We start from the raw sequence: 25,640 nt of genomic DNA, 5'->3' as shown, positions 1-25,640 counted from the left end.
TTGAATTTTATTCTTCATTAACAGTATTAACTCATAGCGGCCAAATTTTGAGATACGTGTTGTTACAACTTAGCCATTAATATATTCAACAGTATGGTATGTCTGCAGTGAATGACCTCGTTTCTTCTCTTGCAGAAGCGGCACCTATGAGATTCAGGAGGCGGAAGGAGTACAGCCAGGGACTAAGATTGTCGTTCACTTGAAGGCCGACTGCCGGGAGTTCAGTGACGATGACACTATCAAAGGTTCATATGCTTTTCTGATACAAAGTATTGTGTTGTCTGAGACGACCTTGCTTTCCATTAGATGGATTTGTAGCTCTTAATGTTTTATAGTTACTAGTGCAGCGCTGTTTTAGAGATGATGTTAGCAATATCGCGATTTTTACTATCATTTCTCCTTATACTTTACCTGTACTACAATGTTATCGTGATCACATTTTTCTTCTTCCGATGCTTTGTATCCTTGGCTTTCCACTGTTACTCATTTTACCAGGTCTAATCCCAGAGGGCTTTTAAAAAATTTTATGCAGTGTGTTTTGCTTTCATATAAATGGTTGAACTTAAAAGTTAATTGAAAACTTGTGTGAACTTGAAGAATATGCTTAATCGGTACCTTAAACACTTGTAAATTACTTGTTGAGTATGCAGTAAAGGTAATGAAAAAAGTCAAGCTAGTACTTGGCTCATAATATCTATTTCAGAAATATTAACTCCATAATGACGTTAAAATGCTCACCTTGTGTCTGTATTTCTTCCCATCAGGAGTCATCAAGAAGTACAGCAACTTTGTTGGTAGTCCAATCTTCGTGAACGGGAAGCAAGTCAACGTGATTCAGGTAGGTTCCTGGGTGTGATATTTAATGGGAATCCTTGCAAGCAATGACTGAATCCTAGACCGTTGCCGAAAAAAAATTCAAGGCGGTTCATTTGGGGAGATTAAGTTTCTGGGGATGTATTTTGGATGTATCTCTCAAACAATCCCAGGTGTGGTAGATCTCCTAGATCACTATGCTCTCATCGGCCTTGATTAAATCTTTCACGAACCTCTGAAAGATCTTGCTCAATACATATCATTTCCTTTTAGAGTATCGTATTCCTCCTAAGTTTTGGATTTTTTACCCTCATGTTTATGATATCCTTTTATTCTATCCATAAGCTGCCCTTCCTAGCATCGTGTTCTCCATGTTGCTTGAATTTCCTCTCAAAAATCTCTTGGGAAGATATTCTAGTTTCCTATTATTTGATATAGTATTCCGAAATCGTACTTCGCACTGATCAGAATGGTTATGGCATTACGAGTGGTTGTGATGCGATTATGCATTTTTCGTGTTTGAAATTTTTCATTTCGCCGACTCACTGCTAGGGCTCATCTCGTCATCGGAATGATTAATTTGAAACGCATCAAATTCTGTTCGCCTTATCAACCTCTAGTAATGAAAACCAATCGGAAATACTGGTGTAAAGTTGTTTTGTCGATCACTCTGGTTAAGGCTGTTTGTTGCGAGAAGTTTTTGCCCTGAAGTATAGGGCGTACACAAGCGGGGAAAAAGAATACAAACAAGGAAGTGCATCAGCTTTGGGTAGGGGCACTGATTAAATTCACATATAGCTTGCTGAATTTATACTTTAATTTATCATAGGACTGGAGTTCAGCCTATTAAAGATCCACGTTTTTGAATCATCAAGTGCGCCGTCCTCTGATTCTCTTATATTCGGCTGCAAAACTTCGGAGTTAGCAGCAAAACAACTTTCCACTAATTTTTGATTATTTATTCATAATAAAGGTTTCAAAAAGGCATCCCCTGCCTTTCTTCTACCTATTAAAACATTTTGCGAAAAGAAGGCATGTATAAGGTAACACCCAATAATTTTATCGAGTGAAAAACATTTTGAGCACTTTTGGAAGGTGCACAGTTTTCAACTTCTCAGCTCAGTTATCAACTTTTTGCGCGTTGAAAATTTTTGAATTTGCAAAATATTGGACCTGCTGAAAGATAATGAAGGTAATTTTTGGATTCATTGCCGAAAAAATATTAGAATCAATTATTTAAAACTAAAAACACAGCCATCGTCGTCTTGTTTAATTAAACTTGAGCTTGAGAAACTTCTTTTGGTGGGCATGAGCAAATAAAAATAATTTTCAAATGGGGCTGTAGTCTTAAGCGTCTGACATATAATCTCAGGGATAAAATTGTGGTAAATTTTATATCCTTGAATGTTGACTGAACATTTATAAGAAGTCCATAGATTCCTAGTGATCAACAAAAGGTCGAAAAAAGTAATAGTTTTTGGCCTTTTTTGCAATGTCGCATCATTAAAATGCTGTGAACAAACCTCAGATTCTGATGGAAAAAAGGGATAAGGATAGGCTCGTAGTGTTTGAGATGTTATTTAGGAGTGGATGAGGAGAATATGGTGACACATAAGAACATTATAATTTTATATATAAAATTATATAATGCTCCCGTAATGAACTCTATCCAACTGATTATTTTGGTTCTTGTTCCCGTGCGTTACCATAGCCTCCCCACCCCATCTACTCTTAAATAACATCTCAAACACTCCATGTGTACAGGAATGAGACAGGGACATTAAAGAAGGTTGATGTAGTGCTAAAGGTGTTGTACTTATGTAAATACGGAAGGGTTGGAATAGGCTTAGGTGGATGGAAGGGAAGAGGAACTGTCTGTTCCGCCTGACATATGAGGTGAGGAAAGTAGTATTGAGAGGAAAAGATAGCAGAGTGTGTATTGAAGTTATAGGGATCCTGAGATCTTCAATAGAAGTTAGTTTGTGTTGGAAACTGTGGATGAAATGGAGATCTGGTCGCAGGACCTCATAATGAACCACCAAATGGCATTACTTTCCTATAGTAACTTTGCGTAAACTCATGTGACATTAAGTTGGAGATGCACATGAAAGTTGTTCAGGTGTTTAGGCTGATTGCATGAACAAATAACTTGGGGATGTACTGGGAGGAATTGCTAAATATTGTTTAAAAATTTTATGATAATGTTTGTTCAAATGTGATTTGCTTGAATCAGGGCAACACATTCTGCCCTTGTAATATTCATGCTTTCTTTCTTTCCAGCCGCTTTGGTTGATGGACCCAAAGGATGTGAAGCAAGAGATGCATGATGAGTTCTATCGGTTTGTGAGCAATGCCTATGACCGTCCACGCTTTTCCCTGCACTACACTACGGATGCCCCTCTCAGTATACGGGCACTTCTATACTTCCCTGAAGGGAAACCAGGTAATGACTTTTTAGCAGTGATTTTTTTGGAGTGGGAAGTGGAATATGTGCTCATTTAGTGCGTAAACTGTTCTTGGGATTCCCACCGGGTTAATTCTTTCATAACTGCCAACGTTTCAAGCTCCGTCTCGGCGCTCATCATCATCATGAACGCCGAGATGGAGCTTGAAATGTTGGCCATTATGGAAGAATTAACCCGGTGGGAATCCCAAGAACAGTTTACCCACATAATTCGCCGGGAGCGCATCAAATCATATTTCAGGTGCTCATTTATTTTAAAATGGCAATGACCTCCTGATGCCTTCCATTGGGGGTTCCTAGTTCATAAGTGTAGTATGAAATGGCTATCCTTTAGTTTCTGGTGAACTCAAATTCAAGGCTACTTGATGTTTGGCACTTTTGGAAATGGACTTAGAATCACATGGTTGCCACAGCCTGGCTCTTTCGCAGGCTGTTACGTATGCAGAATTAGTATATAGAGGCAACATTTTTATTCATCTTTCAGGCCTTTTTGAGATGAGCAGAGATACAGATGTTGGTGTAGCACTGTACAGTCGTAAAGTCCTCATCAAAAGTAGGGCTGAGAATATCCTTCCCAAGTGGTTGCGCTTTGTGAAGGGTGTGGTAGACTCCGAGGATATCCCGCTGAATCTCAGCCGTGAACTGCTCCAGAATAGTGCTCTTATCAGGTGGGTCAAGTTTTTAAGCAACCTTTAACTAATCAGAGCCTAGAAAACCAGGCATTTTTTTCTGCGCAACCTTTAAATATAAACCTTCGCAACCTTCTGTATAAAATTTCTTTTTTTCCATTTGAATAACAGGCTGTAATTTGAATTAGGCATGCATTTATGGATGGCATATCCTGACTTGCTTGAACTTTTCTTACTGACTTTATACCTAAACACAGTCAGTGCGGAGGACTTCAATTGACAAGTCCTGTCCAAGCCGAGATACGGAGCATGTCAATTGACGTGCTCTGCCGGTCGGGCCGGGAGCCCTTTCTCCACCTCTGTACGTGACTAATATCCACTTCCGAGTCTTCCGATCGTAAGCATGGTCTTCAGCAAGCTTCCCTCTTTCGACCCATGTACGCTGTTTGTAAATAGCAGTATTCGAATGGAAGTTATGGTGCAGAAGCCTCTCTATTTTTCTTTCTTATTTTTATCGGCCGTTTCTGAAGATTTTCATAAAATTAGGCCCGCATTGAATGTGTTAAGTCTTGCTAATTAGCCAAACTTTTCTTGATGGTGTTATTCTTTTGATGCAGGATTGCTAGCTGTAAATACTGCATCTGTAGTAGTCTGATTATAGTACACATTAAGAAAAACAATCAGTGGAATTTTTGTTTCATTGAGATATATTAGAATAATGTAAAGAATGATAATTTCTTACTCTTGTTGTTTCTATGTCACTTATCACAATGAGGGTGTGACTTAAAGCTCTTGAGAGACCATTATTACATACTAAACAATGAATAATAAAACTTCGCTTGGATTTGTGTTGCAGCTGTTAGTCTGCTACAATATTTGTATGCTGGTCATGTCCTTGAATCATCCCTTCAATGTCACTCGCCATAAGCTTTGATAATTTCATGTTTTAGGAAGCTGAAAACAGTGCTAACCAACCGAATTTTAAGATTTCTACATGATAAGTCCCAGAAAGAGGTGGATAGCTATGAAAAATTCCTTAAGGATTATGGTCTCTTCTTGAAAGAGGGTATTGTGACCAGTCAGGAGCAGATGGAGAAGGTAAATACTTATTATTTTTTTGATTGTAATGAAATCCATGAAATTTACTTTTCAATTTAATTTGTAAAATGGGTTTTGTTTTGTTGAATTATGTTGAGGTTACTGGTCACGGGTCATCAGCATCAATTGAGGCTCCCAAAAAGTGCTTTGTTTGTATAGTTTTATCCCTAACTGCAGCAGTAGGGTATTGATCAATTTTCTGGTTTCGTATGCCCTTTTATTGTAGCTTATCAATTTGAAATTAAGGGAGAACCAACGAAAAACCAATGTGTAATGACTGTCCCACAATCTGGTGCCATGCGCCTAATGTAGACCGCCCCATGAAACAAGCTATAAAACCCACAAAACCCAATGGTCTATGAGGTAGTCTTTTATGGTCTCATTTGGCTAGCCGCTATTGGTATTCATGTGTTAGTCAGTATATGTATGTATATGTTTGGCCTGTAATTGGTTCCTCATACTTAACTTACCGTAATATTTCTGCCAAAATAGGCTGTACTATGACAAATGTATGACAACTGAAGTCCATGAGCAAACATTTTGGGAAAGCTTTGTTTTGTCAAGTTGTGAATGAACAATTCAAGTTGTTTTAATCTTTTTTTAAAGGGGAGGTAAAGCAGGGGAATTGATTTTAATTGAGCTTAGATGGTGTTGAGGTGATGCATAACTGTACTTTTAAAAAAATAGGCAACCTCCACTCCTAATTTTTAAAAATGCAATGGGTTTCACTTTTGAAAACTCCTGATGATGCTGTGAAAAGAGAAACGGGTTGTAGTAAAACTTTTTACCAGTTAAAATTGACTATTTTTCGGGTGCAGAGGGCAATTGAAGCCAAGTTTTCATGAGCATCACAAATCCATTTGGCAGGAATTTAGATGCCGTATTTGCATGAATCTAAGACAAACATGATTGAGTATATTAGGATACCTTATTTCCCCGTTGCTTTTTTGGAATTCCTTCAGGGAAAAAATTTAATTTTGAAAGATTATAACTTAAGCATCTACAGGATGTTTTGTGAGGAACCTGCAATATTTCAGGTGATGGTAGAGGAGACAATTTCAAGCATTTCTTTTCCTTAAACATGGGGTTGCAATTCCTTAGTTACTGAGATATGGCAATGCAAACATTTGTTCTGCATCCTCTTTGCAGTTACCATAAAAATTGTTTTTCTTGGGTATCCAGTCTTTTCGATATTTTATTCAATAGTCTGGATTCTTAAGGACATAAAATAGTTAAGGCTGGACGAAAATGTGAATTATTTTCATAGTGGGTGAGATTGTGCAGCCCTATTGTTGATACTCATTCAAAGCTATGGTTAATTTAAGGTCAAAGATTAATTGCTTCAGACAATTATAATAACACATTGTCATCCACCTTTAATTATTTTATGTCTTTAAAAATCCAGGGTAATAAATAAAATGTTGTAAAGGCTAGATAACCTAGGAAAACCATTTTCATGGCAACTGCTTAGTGCATTCAAAAAGATGTTGCGTTGCCATAGCTCAGTAACTAAGGAGTTGCAACCTCATGTTTATAGGACAAAAAAAATGCTAAAAATTTCCTCCCCTCCCATCTCCTGAAGTATTGCAGATTCCTCCTGAAACATCCTTTATAGCATAATCCTACCTTGATGTTTATACCTCAATTATATTTTTAATATTCATTTTCGGGAATACATCTGCGTGCTTAATATTTAACTCAACGTTTCGTTCCACTTACTGGGAACGTCGTCAGGAGAATCAACTACCAAATCAGGAGGAGTTTCTCCTGACGACGTTCCCAGTAAGTGGAACGAAACGTTGAGTTAAATATTAAGCACGCAGACGTATTCCCGAAAATGAATTATAATAGTGCATCTAATCGCTGCGAAAACCTTAAAACTAAATATTTTTAATATATTTGTACAAGTCATTTTCATGGAATTTCTCTTACAATGTCTCCACTCTTGTCTTTCCTAAGAAGACTGCTAATCGTAGTTTTTTATTGATTTCCCAGGAGGAAATCTCAAAACTCTTGAGATTTGAGTCATCTTTGAAACCTGTTGGAGAAAGAGTAAGCTTACCTCAGTATTGCGGTCGGCTCAAGGAAGGACAACGTGATATCTTTTACTTGGCTGCTCCTAGGTAACTAACCTTATTTCTTTGGACATCTTGATATTAATTTAATTGATGACTGTTGCTTATTTCATCCATCAGAATACAATATATGCAGTAACTTTTGTACATCTAAGTCTCCATGTATAATGAATGTTTTAAGCAACTAAATCAAGGTCACAAACCCTTGGCAGAATTTACTTGATTGCATAAAATTAACTCCCTTGTTTTTGGAATGCAATGGCTTATTATACACAGCCTCTAATCAAACCATGAAAATTTGTTATTCTAATCATAGATTGAATTCTATTAATGTATAGTCTTATCAAATATCTGAAACTATATCTTGTAGTCGAGCTCTAGCTGAGGCTTCGCCATACTATGAGGCCCTCCGCCAGAAGGACGTGGAGGTGCTTTTCTGTTATGAGCCTTATGATGAGCTGGTCCTCATGCAGCTTCGAGAGTTTGATAGGCACCCACTCACTTCTATTGAGAAGGAAATGCGCCAAGACAAGGAGAAGGAGGATCTGACTGATCTAGGTATGAGAAGGCATCCTTAGCTTATGTTTCCCAATTTTGATATACTACACTAAACTCACATACTGTGCATGAGTTTCATTTTCCTTCAATGTGTTCCCCAATCTTTACGAAAAATAAATTAAAATCAGAACCAAAAACATCAGGATCAACGTGTTACAATGGAAGGATACACAATCTTCATTATTTCCTCTGGAATCCCTTTGTAAAATGCAATAATTTTCTTTACTTGCTAACAAGGGATGTGTTATATTTGCTTGAATGTATGCTCTTGTATGTCAGAAGACATTGAGTGGTGGAAAAAACAATTGATTCATTTTATAAGATTAATTCAATGGATAACCAATCAGAAATTAAGATAATGTTATCTACTACATATCTATAAATGGATTTTTCATAATGCTAATGTGCAATTGTTATAACAGCCTTGTATTTAGTTGAATTCAGCCCAAGGAAGCAGGATATTTTTGTTGCACTCTGGCATGTAAGGTCCTAAGATCTCATTTGTGCATTAGCTTTCATAACATGATGACTTTTTGCTGACTTGTGCAAGTATACTCAGGAGTAAACTAATTGATTACTTCATGGGAATAGTGGGTCTTCTGTAGAACCTAAATAGGTGGCTTGACAGAGACAAAAAGGAGCTAGGCTTCCAACATACGACAGTTAAGGATATGTCAGAAGTTAATTTCAATCTCTATTGTTCTCAGCACCACCATTCAAGGTTAAACAGAAAAGGGAATGGGGGAAGTAAAAGCAGAGACTAAGGGAATAGTGATTGCATGAGTCACAGCCACCACCTCACCTTTAGAGACAGTTTGCTGTAGTGAAATTGATACTGGGGTTTCCATGGTGATTAAATGGATAGATGTTTCCTGGGTTATAGCTGTGTTGACTCATTTTTGCAGTTGACAGTCTCGGACGCATTCCAGCTCTTGTCTTTGGGTCCTAATGAAACAGCAGATCACAAGAAGAATTTCAGCTGGGAGGATGACTATCCTCTCCTTTCTATCTTTTATACGGCTCTTCCAAAAATCTGATTCAAAATGAGCAAATCAGTGTGTAATTAATAGCTGCGGGCATAACTTTGTGGAAATCTATTATCCCAGGAATAGAAGAAATAAAAACTTGGCTATTTCCACATGGTAATTTATTGTGATCGACCATGGTTTTGTTACTGCGTATGGTAAGGAGATAATACACCTTGACAATGTTACCCTGTAATGAGACCATGGTCGGTCACAATAAATTACCATGTGGAAATAGCCAAGTTTTTATTTCTTCCATTCCTATGAAATCAGCATGTGCCCGACTAGCTTTATATACAAGGAATCGAAGCTCTGCAGATCATTACAACCCAAAGACAGGAGTTGGAATGTACCTGAAACCCATCCACAGAAATGAGTCAACACTGCTTTCACACACAAAACATTTATCCAGTTTGCTGGAGTATATGGAGCTGTGGTTATCGAAATATAATGGAATTATTGCTGCATATTAGGTCCATAGATTTTTAAAAAGACTTTCATCATTGTTTCCTGTGGAAAATTCTTTGAAACTTTTTGCATAGGGAAGATAGATAATACTGTGTATAATCTGTAAACCAAATGATCTCACTGAATAATGGAGAGTTAACGGTATATGTGTTCATTGCAACTTTGTCATTGGCATCGACTGCTGCATCAAGTTTGTTATTTCCTTTTTTTATTCTAAAGCCAATTTTTTAAGTTAGTAATTCATGCCCTATGTGCATCATTTTTAATAGGACCTGACAGTTTGCCTCGCTCAGAAATTGAGTCTCTAACCTCTTGGCTCAAGAAGTCCCTTACTGGCAAAGTTCAATCAGTGACTGTAACACGGCGCTTGGATTCACACCCGTGCGTGATCACTGTGGAGGAGATGGCAGCTGCAAGACATTTCATCCGCACACAGTCTGCACAACTGACAGAGGAAAGCAGATTTGCTCTGTTACAACCAAGGCTTGAGATCAATACAAGGTAAGTTCATCAGAGAGAAATAAATAGGCTAGTGGTATTGAAATATCTCCTAATTTGCCTAAGACTTTTCCTTAATTCTTTTATGAATTTCAAGTGTTCATGTGATGCTAAAGATTGAAATTGGAAGGGAAAGCAATGTTGAAGGTATTAGCACTTATGTCTGTAAAAATCTTGTCATTGTGAGATATACTTTCATTGAAACAGCTAGGAAGCCTGATTCAGAATGCAAAACTCAAGGGTAGACATTTACTTATTATTAGCTATGTTACTGCATCGAGTAGGTAGTACTTTCAACATCTCTTGTTTCAAGTTTTCTGTAGACTTGATTGGATCTTTACTGTGCTAATTAAAGTTAATTCAAACTTTTTACTTCACGACCCCTTATTATATATATATGTATTTTTTTTTTTTAATCACGAGATGTGGGTCAAAATCACCCACATCTCGTGATTTAAAAAAAAATATATATATTAAAGTTAATCCCATTCCTTAATTGTGACTTTTCCGTATAGAGGTTTTGGTTTCTCTCTTAGCTTTTACCATGAAATATTTACAACAGGGATGATTTTGCCGTGTAATAAACATTTGGGAAAGCTGGAATTGGAACCTGGATCTTTCAATAATCGGTCAGGTGATCTAGAAAGTTCAACCATCTTCTTCCGAGGTGAAATTTGGAATAAGTTTTCTGAACAAGGTATTTTCGAGTCTGAAGATCACATTGTGCCACAGGAGATATTAGTTGTGCTTAGTAAGCTACTGTTGGAGGGAAAATCATTGCCATTATTCAATGATGGATGCTTTCCAAAGTATTGCTTGCATCAAAAAACTTTGTATGCATTCATATGCACTGGATGAAATTCATCTCATAGAAATAATTTGGTTTTGCTGGGATCTCGCAATACTTTTCAGGTATGCTACTTAACTAGAACTTAGTAAAAATGTGCAATGTTGATTATGCTGACCTATTAGGATTTTTTCAGTGGCTTATTAAGTACAACTATCTTCACCTGTGGACATGAGCAGTAAGAATACCTTGTTTGGGAAACAGCCTGAAATCCTGTGTGTAAATAATCATGCATTAAAATTTGATGGAGAAACTAAAAACTTTGTATTGAAAATTTGATGATTAAGAAATGGATGAATTTTAATGTGCGCAATTGCCATGCAATCAAATTAAGAGAGAACCTGAAAAAATGTAATTAGTAACTACTGATTGCAGTGACATTGCTAAGACTTTTAAAAAGATACCTTTAACCCTCTCACTGCTGGGAACATACCTGGTACGTTTGCACAGCAGACTGCTGTAAACGTACTTTTTCTTCCTCCCTGCCATCCGAAGCACTTCGAAGGGTCTCTAATGTGGGACCCTTTCCTTGACAACCTCACCCTCGCTGACCCCTTCTTCGACCCTCTGAGCAGGGGACCTCCCTCTCCAAAAGTGACCTCTGACTGCAATTTGAAAATCGATCAATCAATCCGATCATCAAAAAATGGATGCTTGCATCGCACTCCTGCCAATCAGGCCATCAAGTGCATCTTTGAGCCGTGTTTCTGCGATGAGAAGTAACGATTCTTTTAACTTCGCTAAAATGGCCATTTTCCGGTGATCCGCAGCCACGTTTTTAGCAAAGTTAATAAAATCGTTATTTTTCATCGCAGAAACACGGTTCAAAGATGTACTTGATTGGCAGAAGTGCGATGCAAACAATCATTTTTTGATGATTGGATTGATTTTCAAATTACAGTCAGAGCGGTCACTTTTCGGGAGGGAGGCTCCCCGCTCGGTGGGTCGAAGGAAGGGGCCAGTGCGGGTGAGATCGTCGAGGAAAGGGTCCCGGATTTGCGACCCTACGGAGGGTGTACCACGCCCATCCTGTAAGTACCTGCTCCATGGTCCAATGAAATGCATTTTAACCTTTTCGCCGCATGTGAAGAGAAGGTTTTCGGAGATTGAACAGCAGTGAAAGGGTTAAACATAAAATGTGTGGCAATATTCAACCAGCACTCGGTCTCGTTGCAACATCCTTGCTCTTCCTTCAATCCTCACCAGGACCTTGGAGAGGGCAGAAAAATTTTTGAGTACCTTAGCCCACAATGTTTGGTGAGGGATGTATATATAGAGGCTAAGTACAGTCACCAGCAAACCAGACAATGTGAAAACAGCAGAAGCTTCAGGAACATGTGGTGAACATCTGGAGCATGTGCATCAAGCTTTCCCATGCTGGTGCTTGGTGACTTTTCTGCTGCAGCTCTTTGTTTTCTTGCTTGAGGGAAGGGCATGCCGTACAGTGAATGGGGAGAAAAGGCACCTTTAATTAATAATGAGCAGATCAGGTCGGGGTCATCGCTGTAGAAGGGAATTACACAGGTCGGGTGAAAACTTAATTTATTGATACAATTCACTTGCTCCTACTCCCTTTGTTCCTCTGTCTCTATCTAGTCTGCTGGTGACTATACTTGGCCTCTAATATAGATATGTATATCCCTCATCAAAAATTCTGGGCGAGGGTTCTCAAAACTTCCCCCATCCTCTCAAAGGTTCTGGCGAGGATCGAGAGAAGAGCAAGGACATCGCTGTGAAACCAAGGGATAGACAAATGATGCCACTTATATTGTGTTTATTTTGATGGGCCTGTCAGACTTGGTAATTATGGCATAAATAATTTGGCAAATAAGCTTTGGAAAAGCTTTCTTAATGTTCAAATTAAGTATACCGGGACTTGCCACGGTGATAACTTTACGGAGTCACCCGCAATGTGCAAAAAAATCCACGGAGAAAAAAACCATTTGCCTAGACCTGAATTCCAACCTAGATCCCTTGATTTCTGGCTGAGTACGTTAGCCAGTTAAGTTACCAAGGCATCATTCTCCCCTGTGGAAATTAGTGGACAGCCGGAGAGCAAAGCCCGAACTTTGAACACAAAGAGGTGTTCGCTCTAGACAAATTTAAGTCCACTGGAACTGTCCATGGTGATAAGTTTATGGAGTCACCCGCAATGCACAAATTGTGCGAAAACTCCACAGAGAAAAGAAAAAATAAAGCACTCAGCCAGAAATCAAGGGATCTAGGTTCAAATCCTGTTCAAGGCAAATGATTTCTTCCTCGGTGGATTCTTTGCACAATTTCTTAATGTTCATTACTCTAATAACTAATCAACCTGTAATTTAATATCAATTAAATTTTTTCTTCAGTTCAATATAAAATTCATGTTTTTTTATTTGTAGGCATCCAATAATTAAAAAGCTTAGCAAGTTATCTACTAGTAATCCAAAATTGGCAGATTTGGTGGCACATCAGGTGAGTTTTTTATGTACAGTTCCTGATAGAAAGTAAAATCGATAGATTCAAGGGTGATGGAGTGGAAGTTTTCCACATTGAAGTAAATATTTACAATTTTCTACAATTATTAAATTATTTACGACCTAGATGTCAATGTTGGTATGTGAGAATATGATGTTGTAGAATTGAAACCTAGGCCATAATAAATTTTATAATCGTGGAAAATTGCTAGTACATATTTATTTCAACCAGATAGAAAACTCATACAGTAGATGATAAATTTCCTAGTCTCTCATTTACTTGTAATGTGGGAAGCAGAGTTCGTCAACATAAGTGTAATTTTTACTCTTCTAGCTTTTTTCCAATGCAATGGTGATGGCAGGACTTGTTGAAGATCCTCGTCCCCTTCTCACTGGAATGAATGAACTTCTACAGCTGGCCTTAGAAAAGCATTGAAGAATATGTTTTCCCTTGATGAATTTGGTGTCATTCCTGTGTGATCAAGATTTGTGCACCAGAACTTGCAAGGTCTTTGGGAACATGTAACATGACCTTAAGATATTGTGTTTTTATACATGTTACGGACACCATATATGTGACTGTAGTAAGTTGTTGAGATATTTTAAAACCATTAGCTCGTCCTGTTTGTAGAAATGTGGCAACACTGTTTACCATCCTGAAGAAAATCCCTGAAAATAAAATTGTAAATGTTGGCCCAAGGAATAGATCTAAAATTATTGTTTCAGCAGATAAAGGTGTCTGTTCTGCCATAGTGGATCTCAAATTTTTCATTTTATTGGTAAGATCAAAGTAGGCATGTTTAACTGAATTTGTAGCCATCAAATTAAGTTCTGCATCCACCAAATATTCAATTATTTTTTCATAATAAACAATTTTAGTATTTCTGCATTCACTTTTTTCTTGTCATACTTAATTTATTATCACTTACCTTTCCCTGTCATGTGCTACTAACTAGTATAGGGGAAGAACTCAAGAGAATTTTTTGCTTAACGTATACGTACAATTAATCAAAATTTTGGAAAAAAAATTCAATGTGAGGTGTTGAGCCTAAGTTTTTTATTTCCACTTCTTGTACTTGGATAACCATCGAGCATTTTCCCTTATGCATTAACTTCCTCTGTAGACCTTGGAAATAAATATTTTATTTCTTTATTGATTGAAAAATACCCTGCAGATATAACAACCCGTGGCATTCTTCGCAAATCCCTCGGGCTAAGATACTGTCCAGCTGGCACTTATGTAGTTATTATCTTTTCTAGTTAAGGTAGTTTGAGCGAAAAATCAATCATCATAGAATTCTATGATTTTTATCTCATTGTAAAGAAAAAGTCTTGATCTTTCCAGTGATATCATAATATACACCCCTTACCGGGCTAAATTCAGAGATATTTGTGAGCAAAGAGAAGCTGATTTACATGGCATAGATAGGAGCCATGCGCTTTGGCGACAGTATTTATTTAAAAAGAATTATTTCCCGTTCATAGAAATCGACGAAAAACTAACTGAGTGTAGTAAACTTCATTTATGAATTTTTGGTTGCATTAAAATTATAGGTCACCGGTAGTATAATTAAAATATAAAAGAAAAACTTTTCGTCGAACAGGCATTTCCTGCAGACGACCGGATGCCGGAAGATTCGGCTTGGCAACGCTGCTTTAGAATTAAACGTAAACAAACATGATCGCATACAAGGAATAATTGGAAAAGGAATAACTGGATATAATTGATTGCGTAAGAGTTTAGTGTACTGACTTTCCATATTGTCGCAGTAAATTCCAAGTATTAAAAATTACTTCGTGGTGGACTTTGGGAAGTGAAATATGAGACTCGCGATTCCTGATACTATTTGGGTTTCTGTAAACTTCGAATGAAGAGATTTCTTATGTGTACGTAAATATTATTTGGCATGCTTTGGGAGGGAAGATATTACCGATTTTACGCATACTAAAGGTGTCTGCGTATTTACTTTCACAAGTACGATTCTCCATCCGCATTAATGAACTTGCTATTTGTGATGAAATCGAGTGGCTCAAACCATCTTTTAGGTATGAGCCGTGCGTGAAACCTATTGAACAACGTTAACAGGTAGTTATTGACAGGTACTTTTCATGTTTAAGTCAACGCAGTCCGAACCTTACATAAACGAAAGGACAGGATTCATGGCGAGATATTATGAGTGTAGTCATGCGTTTACACTTAAGTCAAACAACACATTTCGTTTATGGTAAAATTCTGTTGAATCATCTCCCTTTTGGAAATCAGAATTCATCCCACAATGCATAAAACCTACTAAATCTTGTTGCCTTAACCGAATTTGAGGAAACCTATCGAAAAAATGAATGTATAACCAGCCCTCCGAATATATTAACATTGGTCGACATCGATTTTTAATTACCTATGAATGCAGAGCTGACTACTAACCACGAAGCAATCAAACGAATCTAATCTTTAGATAGAACGTTACCGAAATATGAATCAATCTTCCAATAACAGTCATATTGAGTCTCAAAGGAAGTGCATCTTGCCATTTCCTTACAACAATCCCTTAGAAACAAGAAATTCACACCAAATGGACTTCTGCTTACATCATTACAGAGATACTAAAAGCTAAAAAATCACAATATTGTGCTTCAACCACTAAAATATCCATAACACTATTCTAAATGAAGCTTGCCGTTCATCTTGATGCCTACTGCAATACCCCTTACCTTTAGTTAAACTGGATACAATTTCAATATTCTGCTTTTCACCTCAAGGCCCTATTCTGGAAATATATGCACATAGTTACCAACTTAGGGTTTGTAGGAAGGAATCAGACAAAAAATGATATATTACTACACTTCTGGTATACATATTTATTATTAATACATAACAAAAATTACAAAATATTTTCAGAAAAGCACTCTACAATGTTACATAAATGTAGCAATACACATTTCAGTTTCACTGAGTGTTGGCTAAGAACATAAAAAGGAGAGCCAGGGCTCCCAAGAGACATTAAATTGGCTACTATATACGTTGTTTGTTTGTATATGAGGTATTTCTCTGCTGTCTTATCACTCTAACTGGCTTGTGATAATGTTCCCTCATATTTCCAATGTAGTAGTGGGATTTTTTCCTTCAAATCAGTGTTAAAAAAATACACTTCAGGCATTCACAGTAAATTTTGAAGAAATGGGCAGAGGCTAGTCTTAAAAAGAAACATTTCTTTGTTAGCATTCAACACTGCATATGCCATGTGCCCCACTCTAGCAGAATAGAAGAAAAAATGAAGGCTACAGTAAGGAGGCAAGTTACAGTCCCTGTGAAGCAACTTAGGTTGTTCCCGAAGTCATTGTAAGAGCAAAAGATATAATACGAAAGGGAATATGTTACCAATGTTAGCTATGTAAGCTGATCTTGATTGTGCTTAACTTCAGGAGCCAATAGCATTGAACATGGAGACCACCAGATTTGCCTTAACCTTATTTCTACATAATATGGAGAAGCTGGTGGACATTTTCAGGTTAATTTTATATATAAAGATATTTATATACATAGAGTGGAACACAATGTCTTTCAGTAATTAGATGGCAATTAGTTAAACAGTACTTTAAAATAACTTTCACCGATGCAAATAATAATAAAATCCTTGCTACCCTTTTAACAACAATCCCTTGGGAGGGACAGCATAATTTTCTTGCCAATCAAGGTGTGCAAAGAAATTGATCAGCCCTATCGACAAAATCCCACTAACAATTCAGGAGGGAGTTTCTAAAGAGTCATTCTCACTCAAAGACGTTGACGCATTAACCAGTATACAAGATAATCACCCAAAAAAAAACATGGAAAAATTGCCCAATATTATGTCACGCAAACCTTTAGACCCTTGCAGCAAACCTGAAGATACTAGTTAAAATACTCAGGAGACACCTGTTACCACAAGCCAGAGGACATGGGGAGAATCTTAAAGAAGCTAAAAAATCTCTAATAGACTTTACAGTATGACCATTGCTACTATGTACATTTAAACAATGCTATACATAAGGCATAAGATAATTTATCAGTCTTACTCTTTTTAATTTTCTCTTTTTATTTATCATCTTATTTATTTATCATACTCTTTAAGTTTTCTCAACTCCTCACAATATTTACTAATAGCCTCAATAGACTTGTGAAACTCTATTCTCCTTTGGATGGTAACATGGGGCTTACCATTGATACTCTCTCCCATGTGTACTTAATCTTATTCCCTCAGTTCCACATTTACTGAGTATTTCCACCAGCTTCTCCATATTAATGCCAGCTGTAGCCATTTGGGAAATCATTAAGCTTGAAATAACACTCCACAGGTTTTGTAACATTCCCACCTTCTGTGTCTTCTACACATTGCACAGATAGTCCTGCATACATCATACGCAAGTAATTTTTTGGAGTGGTAATCAATGACAGACCCATGCCCTGTGAATGTAAAAAGAAAGACATTTTAACTGTTAACATAATAAAAGGGAACAATTTATGCATAATTTATTTCCCAGAAAATATGATGGAATTTACCAGATTTACTGTCGTATGATTACCCATTGCCTTTCTTCTGCCATCCATAATCATAAGAGGCAATGATATCTACCTCAGCTCCATCATTGCACTGCATAGGAGACTCTTCACTGGGAGTCATGCCACTGAAATAAATTATGTATACTGAATGAGGGGCCACATATTAATTAGCCAATGCACTGCACTTAGATTTCTGTGACTGGGTGGAATTAAAACTAAGGAATAGAAATAGTATGATAACATTGGAGGTAATGTACCCCTTAACTTATGATGTTCTTGATTCAACATTAGGGAGGACATTGTATATGTGTCAGACACTTATACCCTATCATTGGTTAATGTGACACAAATACATTTTGCCACTTTGGAACTCATTAGCCTAACTAGAACATTAATCAGTATGTATAATGAAGTATTACTAAAATTATAAATTGCAATATTTCCACTGAGTTTTATTATGACAAAACGTGTTTCATTGCTACAAACAACATTGTCAATTGTTGTTGTCATAATAAGACTCAGTGGAAATATTGCAATGTCTTTTTAATTGTACTAATATTAAAGACCACCATATTGTGCCCAACATCATACCAGATATAGTGAAGTAGGTTGTAATTATGATAAATGTGGGAAAGCAACCACAATCAGGACAGAACCATCAAGAACAACAGGGAGATGATGTCGATGGATAGGAACATTTTCCTGCAATATTATTTCCACTAGTAAAATATGATTATATGCAATTCTTTTGGAAAGATAAGTTCAATGTGATCATTAGCATTCACTCAATGCAACATTAGGAATTTGAAATGAATAAGGGTATGCAATTAGTATGTACAGCCTTGACTTTTAAAAAATTAACGACAGAGAAAACATTTCTTCACATTGCATAAAAAAACAGGTTGTGAGAGAAGGATGAACATCATAAGTGGAAAGGGTATGAACACGGAAACAAAGCTGATTGAATTATAACTAATACTCCTCTTCTGGCAAGCACATGCAAATAGCTGTTAGAGGAGACAGGTAATCCCTTTAAGAAATCAAGAAAAAGTTTTTGATCCACGAAAAATATTGAAAGTCTTAGATAAATAAGTAGCATGTAAAATTATGACATAGAGTAATAGTTGCAACACTGAGCACACCAGTAAAAGGGCTGTGCTGAGTACTTTACCTCTTTAAGAAAAAATGACTAAGGAATAATAATCAAGGAGAAATTAGATTGTCTTCAATTGCTGAATAAATACTTAAGATATGGATACTATAGTTGAAAATATATGTTAGATAGACTTCTAATCCTATGACCTGATAACAGATCACCATAATTAATCAACTTATAATCCACATTAACACAATCCAGCAATTATTGATTTTCTATGTTAAAAACAGCAAATCTGCGGTAATTCTCTGGTTCTAAATATCAAACACTTTATATAGCTCACATCACCAAATTCCAGTCAACAGTCACTTAATCGATAATGATTTCATCCAAAGGAACCAATAACAAATTACATTGAAGGACAATAAAAAATTAAATGAAACTAATTTAAAATTACACTTGAACAAAGTAATCATCAAAAAAATTAAAGCCTCTGCATTTCCTAAATTGTAGTTTATATATTGGACCTACTACTGGTAATGTTCTTGGAATGCAATGTACATGGAAATAAAAAGCACACCGACTGAATATTTCCAAGAGATATGAAAGAACGTAATGCAACCACAAGGCACATTAAAAAAAAAAGAATTAACTTTCACATTGGGTTTCGGGGGACCAATAACGCTACTACTTATAGTCTCATTTTTTAAACTGATGCGGTGAAACTTACGGTGTTAAGGCCAAAGTGAGAAGCTTCTCCACCTCCACAGCTTCCGTACTCGATTGCATCTTCAACCTTTGACCCCACAGATCGCTCCTACCTTTTCCAAGTGGAATTGGCGACAGACGGAATAATTAGCGTTGCCAAAACCCGATTCATTTGCTCATTCCCAACACATGACAGGACGTACACTATAAATGAAATAAAAAAATTATTTTCAGCTAATAACATACTTCCATTCTTAAATTCGCAATGAGTTATTTACTAGAGCACTTACCTATATTCACTGAACGTTCGAGAAGAACTCTTCTGTCCCTTCGTAAATTCCTTCTTCCGCACAAACCGCCCCGCTTTACTAGTGGATGACTTCATCGTTAAAGCAGAGAAGGCTGAAAAACTGGCATATTTCACTAAAAAGTTAGAGAAATACTCGACTTTCTAAAGTATATTTCAACACCGAAATCTCTGCACTCCTGTAACGCTTCAAGCCATTCACTTGTTTCTCTGAATTTCTAGTTGCTAGTTGAGAGTCGCACCAACCTAAGAAATTTGACGTTGTTGCCAAGTCGAACGTCTCTTTGACATATGTCATTTCTAGCGATACAATGCTTTAAAATAGCTTTCTAATATAAGTAACCCTTAAATTTTTATGTTTGAACATTTCAGATGCCAGGATATCGTACTCCAAGTCGGGATTAAGTCCATACTATATTAAGGAAACTTAGTATTATATTACTAAAAGTACCGTTGGTACCTTTGGTAATAAGTCAAGATAGAGTTTAAAATACGTATATTTTGTTCATTACCGAGAAAAATAAGCAACTGATGCAAATATTTTCCCGACAAAAAATTATAAAATTGTATCGAAAACCTTAAAAACTCTTGATACTTGTAAAGTTTGAGAAGATACAGTCGCTGTTGTGACTACGGATCTATCTCGCTCAAACTACCTTAAGAGTTAGTAACTTTATACAGACATTTCCATCTTATTTATCATTCTAAGTCTTCTAGTACCTAGTCCCAATATAGGCTTGTGAAAAATGTTACATGATACCCTTTAAATGGTACTTAATATCTGAATCTTGGTCAGAGGATGGGTGTTCAATTTGAAAAAGAATCAAAGTTCAGGCATAATCAAACAAGTACACAATAGTTGATGCGTAGTTTTCCGCGGCGTTGTCTAGATGATGTCTCCATGTTCCTGGGTTTCACCGCGTGGATTTTCTTTGTGACGACAGTTTCGCCGGTATTCCAACCGGCGTCTTCAGGTCGACCTGTCTCACAAACTGTCGTCACAAAGAAAATCCACGCGGTGAAACCCAGGAACATGGAGACATCATCAAGTACACAATAGTGTACTGTAATTTCATACCATCAAAAAATTTACAGCAACACACAAAAACAAAATGAATACTAACATTGTAAATAGTGTGGCATAAAATTTCACCAATGCACATAATTTCAACCTATTTAAATACATATACAGAATAAAAACTATATAAATAGCATCCAAATTCAAGAAAATACTGAAGTGCAAATAAAATTTTTCTTAATAAAATATCATCATAAACTATGCATGAATTACTTTTTGCGAAATAAATTTAAAATTAACTGAAAAAGAATAAGATTTACTCTGAATTGGTCAACTGCAAACATTATGTTGTTTGTATTTTTAAAATTTCCTCGTAAATGAAATCCCTTCCAGAATAAGTCCCCAACACTGCACTTATTTCCTCGGAAAGAGCTTGAATATTTAATGAGGGTGGCATATTGCTAATCTCGTCTGTATTAACCCACGCACTTGAAACATTATTGAAATAAGACATTGCAATATTTCCACTGAGTTTTATTATTACACAACGCGTTTCATCGTTACATACAACATTATCAAGTGTAACAAGTCTTAAAAGAGTTCCTCCTTATATATATCTTGGTGCTTGAAGGGAGGGGGTAAGGTGGAGGATGGGGTTTTGGTGACGAGAAGTGAGGATATTGAAGGCTGTGGGGGAGAAGGGTCATTTTTTAGCGTCTCGGAAGAGGAGCAGGGTGGAGGGGGGTAGGGGGGGGGGGGAAAGAAGAGTTCCAGGATGGATGAGGGTACCATGCACACCTTCATTGTCTTTCGCGTTGTGGTCGTCCAGATGGAGTCCTCGTCTATATGATCTTCTTCTCCTGGGTAGTTGACCCCCTGTCTTTCTATTGCTCTTCTATGGTGTGAATGGTTTGTACAAAATGTAAAAAAAAAAAAACTTTGGATACTAATGAATTTTTTCGGAGTCAACTGGGACGGTTGGAGATCTAGTGTCCAAACTCAGATGTGTCGAGAAAGGGGGGGCCGGCTGAGAATGGCTTTTAACACTTCATGGAAGGATTTCTATTCTATATGTCTTTGTTCCTCAAATTGTACAGCCAGTAATGGTGAGGGAGAATGAAAAAGATTTTCATTCATAAATGGAGTGTTCATATGTTTTAGTTTTCAAATTTTAAAATTTCAAGGGAGTCTAATTTTTTCCCTTTTGTTTCAGAGTGGAGTGTTTCTAAATCGAAGTTACAATTATGATCTGTTTCCAAAAGATGTTTGGCCACCATTGATCGGTTGTCCCTTTTCCTGAAAGCTCCTTCGTGTTCTTTACCCCTGATTGTGAAACTATGGCCCGTTTGTCCCACATATGCCGCATTGCATGAACCACATGAAACTTTGTACACCCCACTTCTTTTAAATATTTCCATTTTTTTCTTTTGTATTCGACAGAATTCCACCTACGTTATTCGGTGTACAGAACGACACTGTATTTTTCTTGCAGAATGAATTTTGCTATGCGGTACGATAGGGGGCAGAGAAATGGTATTTTACACCATCTGTGTGTATTTTTTTCGATGGGTGATGTATCGGTAAGTGTGGTCAGTACAGTAAATTCCGTTATTACGCGCCTCACTTTACCGTGGGTCTCACCATGTCCCCCGAAATGATTACATTGACCTTTTTTTTTGAGGTAGGTAAAGGGTGGCGACCCGTGTGGGGTTTTCCGTCCCCCATCGGGCGCGTCCCCAGGTGGCGGATAGGGGAATGCTCGGCAGATATGCAGGGTAGGTGGGAAATAAAATACCACCCGCGGACCAAAACGGAAACCAAAATCCAGGCATGTGCTTCCACATTGGGCGACATCCTTGTCAGCGTCTGTTGTCCATGTGAGGACCGGCTGCAGTATAAACCTGGCTGTAGGTATAAAAGCCGTACTGCCTTGTACGTTAGGGTTTGGGTACCCAAAGGCTAGGAGAAGGACACTCCCAGGCAAAACCGAGGCCAGACCAAGGTCTTTAAGCTGCAGTGAAAGCAATCGGTCTAGGAGAAGAGGACTCCGAGCACAAACTCCTGGTCCCCCAGGTTGGGGGTTGGACGTAAGGCTGACAACCTTACACCAGAAAAAAAATCTTGTTCAGAAACACCAACAACTAGCCTCGGAAAAGGACGGACATCAAGGAATTAGATCAAAGCTTCGTTTTAAGGATTTGAGATTCGGATCATGGAATGTACGAACCTTAGCTTTACCAGGGAAATTTAAACTAGTCATGGAAGAATTAGATAGTTACCAACTAGATTTAGTAGGTCTCCAAGAGACAAGATGGCCATTCAATGGCAAGCTGAAGTCATCTAGTCATACCCTTTTTTACAGTGGCTGTGACGATGGTAATCACTACGCAGGCGTAGGAATTGCTGTAAGAAAAACATTTATGGAATCTGTGATGACCTTTGAACCTGTAAATGAAAGATTATGCTACATAAGGCTGAAAGGGAAATTTCAGAACATATCTGTGATTTGCTTTTATGCACCTACAGAGGATGCAGAGGATGATGTAAAAGACTTTTTCTATGACAATCTGGATCAGCTGATGACAAGTATACCAGACTATGATATGAAAATTCTACTTGGTGATGCAAATGCAAAAGTAGGAAATGAACCAAGCTGGAAACAATATACAGGAGGAAACAGTTTGCACGAAACAACTAATGAAAATGGAATGAGGCTCATAAGCTTTGCAAGCGCAAAAAATCTCAAGATCATGTCGACCACCTTCCCAAGAAAAGATATTCATAAGTATACATGGGTCTCTCCAAATGGACAAGTAAAAAACCAAATTGATCATGTCTTGACTGAGGATAGACATAAAAGCTGCATCACAGACGTTAAAAGCAAGAGGGGAGCAGAATGTGGAACGGACCATTACTTGATAATAATAAAAGTAAGGCAAAAAGTGTGCAAAAACAGAAGAGATATACAAAAGACAAAACAAAAGTTTGATCTCAAAAAACTTGATAACCCAAATATTAGGAAAGAGTTCATGATTAAACTTTCTAACAGGTTCCAAGCCTTAGAAAAGGAAGAAGAGGATTCTATAGAAGGAAAATGGAAAGTTATTCGAGATTCAATTCAGGAAGTAGGGAAGGAAGTAGTTGGGTTCCAAAATAATAGAAAGAACAAGAAAACTTGGTTCAATGAAGACTGCCGGCAAATGATAGAGGAGAGAATAAAAGCTAAGGCAGGACTACTTTCAGATGACAACCATAAAAAAAGGGAAGAATATTTAAGAATTAATAGAAAGACAAACAAGACACTGAGGACCGCTAAAAGAAATTTTGTGAAAGATCAGTTAAAGAAAGCGGAAGAAGACAGAACAAATAACAATTCTAGAGAATTTTTCCGATCGGTGAGATATTTCAAACAGGGTTTTAAACCTAGAACTTTTGGGGTCAAAGGTAAAGATGGTAAAATTACCTGCAACCAAAAAGATATCCTTAATATATGGAAGGATTATTTTAGCAACCTCCTTAATGCGGGCAGGATCCCAGCAGAAGAAGAAGATGAATTATATATATATCCTCAAATACAGATCCAAGATCCATCTGAGGAGGAAGTATGCAACGTGATAAAAGCTCTAAAAAACCACAAAGCTCCTGGAGAGGATGGTATACCAGCAGAATTCCTCAAGGCCGGGGAAAAAGCTCTCTTGAGAAAGCTGCATGCACTAATAGTGAAAATATGGAACGAGGAAAAAATACCAAAAGAATGGAACCTCTCTATAATAGTTCCGCTGCATAAAAAAGGAGACAGGTTAGTATGCAGCAATTATCGGGGAATATCTTTAATAAACACGGCTTACAAAGTACTGTCCAAAATACTGTATAACAGAATACAGGAATACTCGGAAGAAATTATAGGAGAGCACCAGACAGGTTTTAGAAAACAAATGTCTACGATTGATCAAATTTTTATCATTAAACAAATCTTATCAAAGTATTGGGAGTTCAATAGAGATGCACACCTCCTCTTTATTGATTTTAAGAAGGCGTACGACAGTATCAACAGAAACCAAATGTGGAAATATCTCAGGAGAATGGGAATCCCAAACAAACTAGTCAAACTGGCTCAGATATGTACAGAAAACTCAAGTTGCAAAGTACAGATAAATAATGAATTTTCAGAAGGTTTTGATGTAGTCACGGGGGTACGACAAGGAGATGCACTCTCACCATTGCTTTTTAACCTGTCATTAGAAAATGCACTTAAAACCGTAAAGGAGCAACAACCGGGGATTGAAGTCGGCAAAAAGATAAATCTGCTAGCTTTTGCAGATGACGTGACCTTATTGGCGGAGGATGCAATTGGGTTAAAAACTCTTGCAGAGTCTCTGATAAAAGAAACCAAAAAAGTAGGATTAGAAATTAGCGAAGAAAAAACAAAATACTTAATTGTTGGTTGACACGCAGAAAATATAGAAGCAGAGGCTTTAAAAGTCCAAAATTACACCTTTGAAAGGACAACAAATTTTAAATACTTAGGAGTAACCATAGAACAGGAAAATAAAGAGGAGGTAGAGATAAATGCAAGGTTACTTCTCGGGAACAACTGTTATTGGGCTCTTAAATCATTGCTAAAATGTAAACTCCTGTCAAGAAAAACTAAATCAAAACTGTACAAGACAATAATACAACCAGTAATACTCTACGGATCCGAAACCTGGACTTTAACAAAAAACCAGGAGAGGAAATTAATAGTGTTTGAAAATAAGATCCTCAGAACAATATATGGGCCTATAAATGAAGATGAAGTATGGAGGATCAGAACCAACAAAGAGCTCAGAGAATTATATACAGATCCGGATATAATAGCGCAAATAAAAAGCAGGAGATTAAGATGGGCCGGTCATGTAAAGAGGAGAAAAGATGAGTCCATGCTAAGAATGGTATCTGAAAATCAACCCCGAGGAAAACGTCCGCTTGGGCGACCCCGACTAAGATGGCAGGACCAAGTGAAAAGGGACTTAGGGAAGATGAGAGCAGATGCAGAATGGATGG

General features: G+C 37.2%; 1 protein-coding gene and 1 long non-coding RNA gene across 2 annotated transcripts in view; one reads left to right on the top strand and one right to left on the bottom strand.

Moving 5' to 3' along the window:
* The window catches only part of LOC124162119 (heat shock protein 75 kDa, mitochondrial), a 426,004-nt gene extending 412,184 nt beyond the window's left edge, over positions 1-13,820 (top strand). The window contains exons 7-16 of the mRNA XM_046538526.1: positions 136-245; positions 765-838; positions 3,094-3,256; positions 3,762-3,945; positions 4,857-5,004; positions 7,000-7,127; positions 7,450-7,637; positions 9,400-9,631; positions 12,857-12,929; positions 13,266-13,820. Of these exons, the coding sequence (XP_046394482.1) occupies positions 136-245; positions 765-838; positions 3,094-3,256; positions 3,762-3,945; positions 4,857-5,004; positions 7,000-7,127; positions 7,450-7,637; positions 9,400-9,631; positions 12,857-12,929; positions 13,266-13,367 (1,402 nt within the window). The 3' untranslated portion in view covers positions 13,368-13,820. The remainder of the gene's footprint in view (positions 1-135; positions 246-764; positions 839-3,093; positions 3,257-3,761; positions 3,946-4,856; positions 5,005-6,999; positions 7,128-7,449; positions 7,638-9,399; positions 9,632-12,856; positions 12,930-13,265) is intronic.
* Positions 13,821-15,772: 1,952 nt separating this feature from the next.
* LOC124162120 lies at positions 15,773-20,221 on the bottom strand. Its single transcript, XR_006865488.1, has 4 exons — positions 19,563-20,221; positions 19,295-19,476; positions 17,469-17,593; positions 15,773-17,372 (listed from the first exon to the last, which is right to left on the bottom strand). It is a non-coding gene; the product is annotated as an uncharacterized LOC124162120 (long non-coding RNA).
* Positions 20,222-25,640: the final 5,419 nt, after the last annotated feature.

This window comes from Ischnura elegans, chromosome 7, assembly GCF_921293095.1.
Source record: "Ischnura elegans chromosome 7, ioIscEleg1.1, whole genome shotgun sequence".
NCBI lineage: Eukaryota > Metazoa > Arthropoda > Insecta > Odonata > Coenagrionidae > Ischnura > Ischnura elegans.
The sequence above is the reverse complement of the archived record's forward strand: the minus strand, read 5'-3'. Positions and strand labels throughout refer to the sequence as shown.